Source organism: Bison bison, unplaced genomic scaffold (genome assembly GCF_000754665.1).
Source record: "Bison bison bison isolate TAMUID 2011002044 unplaced genomic scaffold, Bison_UMD1.0 scf7180017864203, whole genome shotgun sequence".
NCBI lineage: Eukaryota > Metazoa > Chordata > Mammalia > Artiodactyla > Bovidae > Bison > Bison bison.
The window spans coordinates 6,605,840-6,610,406 of NW_011494775.1; the positions used below are offsets into that span (position 1 = coordinate 6,605,840).

Here is a 4,567-nt window from a genome sequence, read left to right on the forward strand (position 1 = left end):
TAATTTACCAAATACTTATTAAGCACCTACTGTGTGCTAGGCCCTGTGCATGAAACAAAACAGTGAAAACCCGTCTGTGGGAAGCTGACATTGGGTGGAGAGGGGCCGACAGTCAACAAGAGAACATGTTCGTAGAGGAGGGTGCCGAGGAGGAAACAGCCCGGGAGCTGAGGGGCTGCTAGAAAGTGCACTTGAGTGGAACCCGAAGGGTAAGCATCCGGGCAGGTGGAACAGCCGAAACAAAGAGGGAGCTGGAGCTGAGGGGGTTGAGGGGGAGGGGCGAGTGAGGCCGCGCAAGCCCCCAGGGCAATGGTCAGAGCAGGAACGCGCCCCTGCCCGCGGCTCATAGGCGCCCTCTGGTGTCTTCAGGGAAAACGGCCGTGAGTGGCGCTGGGAGACGGAGGACTGCGGGGGGTACCAGATAAGTGGAAGCTGGGGAAGGATGGTGGAGAAGGGAGGATGGTGAGGGTGGTGGAGGGGACGTTATCGCGAGCTCTGTTAAGTTTTGGGAAGTAGAGAACAATCGGTCCTAGTGTACTCCTGGAAGTAGAGTAAGGGGCGCTGCTGTGGCCAGGATGCTGAGGGCTGGCCTCATTAAGCAGGTGCTGGGAATCTGCAGGAAGGGCGTCGGGCGGAGAGCGGAGCCCGGGGGAAGGCTGGGAGAGGGGAGCTAGTCAGGAGAGGATGAGGAGCAGCGGGGGGGAGGGACTTCATGGACCACGGAGGACCCTAGGCATTCTTCTGGAACCTGGGGAGGTTCCAGGAGGATGATACGCATTTAGGTTGACGGCCAGGGTAGTAGCAGTGGGGCGCTGGGGAAGCAGTTCTGAAGGCAGCTGACTCTGACCGACAGGGAGCCGAGGGTCGAGCAACGGAACCGCCTTTGAGATGGTGCAGATGGCCCGCAGGGTTGGGGTACAGAACCAATAGGATATGTTCAGGAGACGGGACAAACCACGAGCGTGGCGTGGCCTGAGCCAGCGGACCGGAGAGAGGCCATCCGAGTCTACAAGGACTCCTGCCCCGCCCCTTGGACCTCCAAAAGTTCTCCCGGAGTAGGGCGCCACCTGGCTGCTGCTGCGCGCACCATTAGCTGCGTAGGAAAAGGTGTTCCCCTTGCGGTATTAATCTGCATTGTCCCCTAATCACACGTGTAGTTATTTACAAAGCCAGATGGCAATGCTTGCCCACCCCGACACCACACCCATCACCACTTCTACCAGGGCCTCTTCACCCAGCAGGGTGGAGGGCCTCACAGTCTTGGTACCCGCATTTTGCACCTGCAGGGGCCTGGAGGCTCCAAAACTGTACTTGTACAAGTTCAGGGTCAAAAAACTCCTTTCCAAAAAGGGGCAAATTTGCTCTAAGGTACCCCTCTATATGGGGCTTCCCTGTAGCTCAGTCGGTAAAAAATCTGCCTGTAGTGCAGGAGACCCAGGTTCAATCCCAGGGTTGGGAGGAGCCCCTGGAGAAGGAAATGGCAATCCACTCTAGTATCCTTGTCTGGAAAATCTCATGGACAGAGGAGCCTGGTGGGCTGCAGTCCATGGGGTCCCAAAAAGTTGGGCACAACTAAGTGACTTAGTTACCCCTCTATATACACTTTGAATTCAATGTGAAAAACATGCTTACTTCAGCACATGTGTTTTTCTGAATTACGGAAACCCCCAAAATAGACAATCGAGGGTATAGCAAACGCTCACCCACTCCTGCCCTCCCTCTTGAGTTGTGGGGCCAGGCAGGCAGTTCCCGGTCTGAAGTGAACTTGGCCCATATAGCCCAATAAGCAGACAGTTAACAATCTCACCTGACACCCAAGCCTCACATGATGGGCACAAGTTTCTAGTTGGTCCCTTTGAAGCCTGACTGGGTGCAGGGGGCCATCCAGAGTGTTCTACCCCATGAACCAGTGGGCAGCCTCACTGCTCCTCACTACAACCACCCAGGTGTCTGTTCCCCTCACCCTTCCCTCCAGCCAACTTTAGGTCAGGCCCACTGGTCCCCACTCAGCCAGCAGGAGCTTGGGTGGGATGGGGGCATGGACTGGACGTCCAGCAGCATTTTGACATTGCTTACTTCTATCAGCCTTGTTCCTTCCAGGTTGCCCCTTTCCCTAGCAGGTTATAGGAGCACCCTGTGAATCAGGGACACTACTAGACAAACTGCAGACAGCCTAGTCTCAGTGCTGTCACACTGTCTCCGGCCTTCTCCGTGATAGGTTATAAACAGTGACCTGTGCTTTCTGTTCAACTAAACTCCAGATCAAGATATCAACAGTATGGGGACTTCTGTGGCAGTCATGTGGTTGAGTCCACATTCCCACTGCAAGGAGAGCAGGTTAGATCCCTGGTTGGGGAAGTAGGCTCGCACAATGCTGTGCCAACCCCACCCCCAGACATTAACGCTAAGAACAAATTATGTTAAAACAGAGATCAATGAGCTCAGAGCAGTGGCCACTGTGGGGAGAGGAAGGCACCTGTGTGCTCTATCTCCACACCCAGACTCCGGCCATCGCTCACATACCAAACCCAAGTACACCTGGATGTCTCAAGGCCACCTCAGTATCTGCAAGACACACCCCTGTGTTCACCTTCCACCAGCTCTGGCTCCAGCCTGGGAATCCTGTCCACGTTCTCCCCCATCCTGCCAGTTACAGACCCCTTAGGGCCTTACTGCTCCCTGGACAGTTACCCACCCTGTCTATTCACCGATGTACCTGCCATCTTTGCCATCGTGAAGGAAGTAACACCTGACAGGAACACTTTAGGGAACATGGTAGGTGGGGGTGATCCCACCCACACAACACCCCAGGAAGCTCAATGCAAGGGTTGGGCCCTGGAGTTACTTCGGAAGATCTTTAGAAGCTGATCAGGAGCACAAGGGAAGCCAAGAAGAGGGACAGACATGGGCAGCATGGTTGATTGCCCAGGGCACTGAAGAACCGTGGGCAAGGTGTGAGAAGCTGGAGCAGGGGGGAGGGAGGTCAGGTTACTGTTCGCAGGTGGGCCCACTGCAGCAACTCGGGAAGAGGGGCTCCAGAAGGGGAAATGCTGCTTTCAGTCCAGGAGTGGCTGAGGCATAGGGAAGGCAGAACAGGTCCCTGGACATCCCAGGACTTGTCACAGAACCCAGTATGCTTGATCTCTAGCCTCAACCTACCTGAGACCGGATGTGTCTACAGTAGGAAAGCCCAGGTCACATTCTGCCTGGCTCTGGCCCGTTTTTCACCTTAGCCTCCAGATTTTATGATCATGCCCAGCCCCATTCCTGGGAGCCTTGATGGGTCACAGCACCCACGGGAAGTAAAAACAGGTCGCACTCAGGACTAGAGAAATCTCTGCTTTTATTGGCCAGCAGGTTACTTGAGGGGGATGAAGCGGGAGGAATGGGTGGCCCCGATACCGGGCCGGCCATGCTTCACGGGCTTGTAAGTGATGGAGAACTCGCCTAGGTAGTGGCCGATCATCTCAGGCTGCAGAGGAAGGGTGGGGGATAGTCAGCGGAGGCACGGTGGCAGGGCCCCACCCCCGGGTCCAGCTCATCCCACACGCACCTTGATTTCCACCTGGTTGAAGGTCTTGCCGTTGTAGACGCCAACCATGCTGCCCACCATCTCGGGTAGAATGATCATGTCGCGCAGGTGCGTCTTCACCACCTCGGGCTTCTCCATGGGCGGCGCATCTTTCTTGGCCTTGCGCAGCCGCTTCAGCAGCGAGTGCTGCTTCCTCCGCAGGCCGCGGTTCAGCCGCCGTCGCTGGCGCGCGCTGTATAGCTGCATCAGTTGCTCACTGCGGGCGAGGGCACAGAGTGGGCGGTCTGAGCCCCAGCCCAGCCCCACAGCCCACCAGGAACACTCCTGCTTCACGAGGAGCTCCGAGCTCCTCATGAGAGCAACGTTCCCCGCCCGGCCAGGGCCCACAGTACCCGCTCCGAACGTTCGAGCGGGAGCTCTCCAGTTCGAGAATCCCCGCTCCGCTATCTACAAACGAGGAAGCCGAGCCGGGAAAACAGGTGACTCGGGGAGTTGCAAACTCGCGGACACCCTGCTCTGCTCTGCTAGCCTCAAGAAACGAGCAGTGGGGCCACCCTGAGAAGCCCCCGGCCGATGAGGACCCTATGTTGTGCCCCCTAGGAAGCCGGCCCCTCCGCCCCAGACCGCGCATACCTCTAAGAGAAAGGGCGTCCCTGGCGTCACGAGCCTCCCTTCCCATCCGGGGCCCGGGCTTCGCACCCACCCTACCCAGATGTTTCCAGCTCCGGCCAAACCTTAGAGCAAGGGTCGCCGAACTCCTGCCCACGTGCCAAATCCCAGTCGCGGCTGCCCTATCTTGTAAGGCTCGCGGTCTAGAGCGACCTTTACGTGTCCGAGTGGACGCCAAAACGTCCAAGAGAGACTCGTGGAAAGCCAGTTCAATCCTCAAGGACTCATTTTTATCCGACCGCAGCCCCGCCCTCTAGCCTACACACGGTCTACGGCCGCAGGTCAGGCTGCAGCTCTCAGTCCACCCTGGGGACCCCTCCAGCCGCCGAACCCCTGCCCTGCCGCCACTTACTAGGACATGTCCAG

At 57.5% G+C, this 4,567-nt stretch overlaps 1 protein-coding gene across 1 annotated transcript; it reads right to left on the reverse strand.

Annotated features, from left to right (window-relative positions):
* Positions 1-3,326: 3,326 nt before the first annotated feature.
* RPS15 (ribosomal protein S15) lies at positions 3,327-4,561 on the reverse strand. The gene is made up of 3 exons (XM_010844569.1): positions 4,554-4,561; positions 3,554-3,788; positions 3,327-3,472 (listed from the first exon to the last, which is right to left on the reverse strand). The coding sequence occupies exons 1-3, from the start codon at positions 4,559-4,561 to the stop codon at positions 3,359-3,361; spliced, it is 357 nt and encodes a 118-aa protein (XP_010842871.1). The 3' UTR covers positions 3,327-3,358.
* Between the last annotated feature and the right edge of the window lie 6 nt (positions 4,562-4,567).

What these genes read in the sequence shown, in the direction of transcription:
- RPS15 (XM_010844569.1), bottom strand. An exon ending in TCAACCAGGTGGAAATCAAG is followed by an intron (nt 3,473 to 3,553) that starts GTGCGTGTGGGA and finishes CTTCCTCTGCAG; the next exon opens with CCTGAGATGATCGGCCACTA.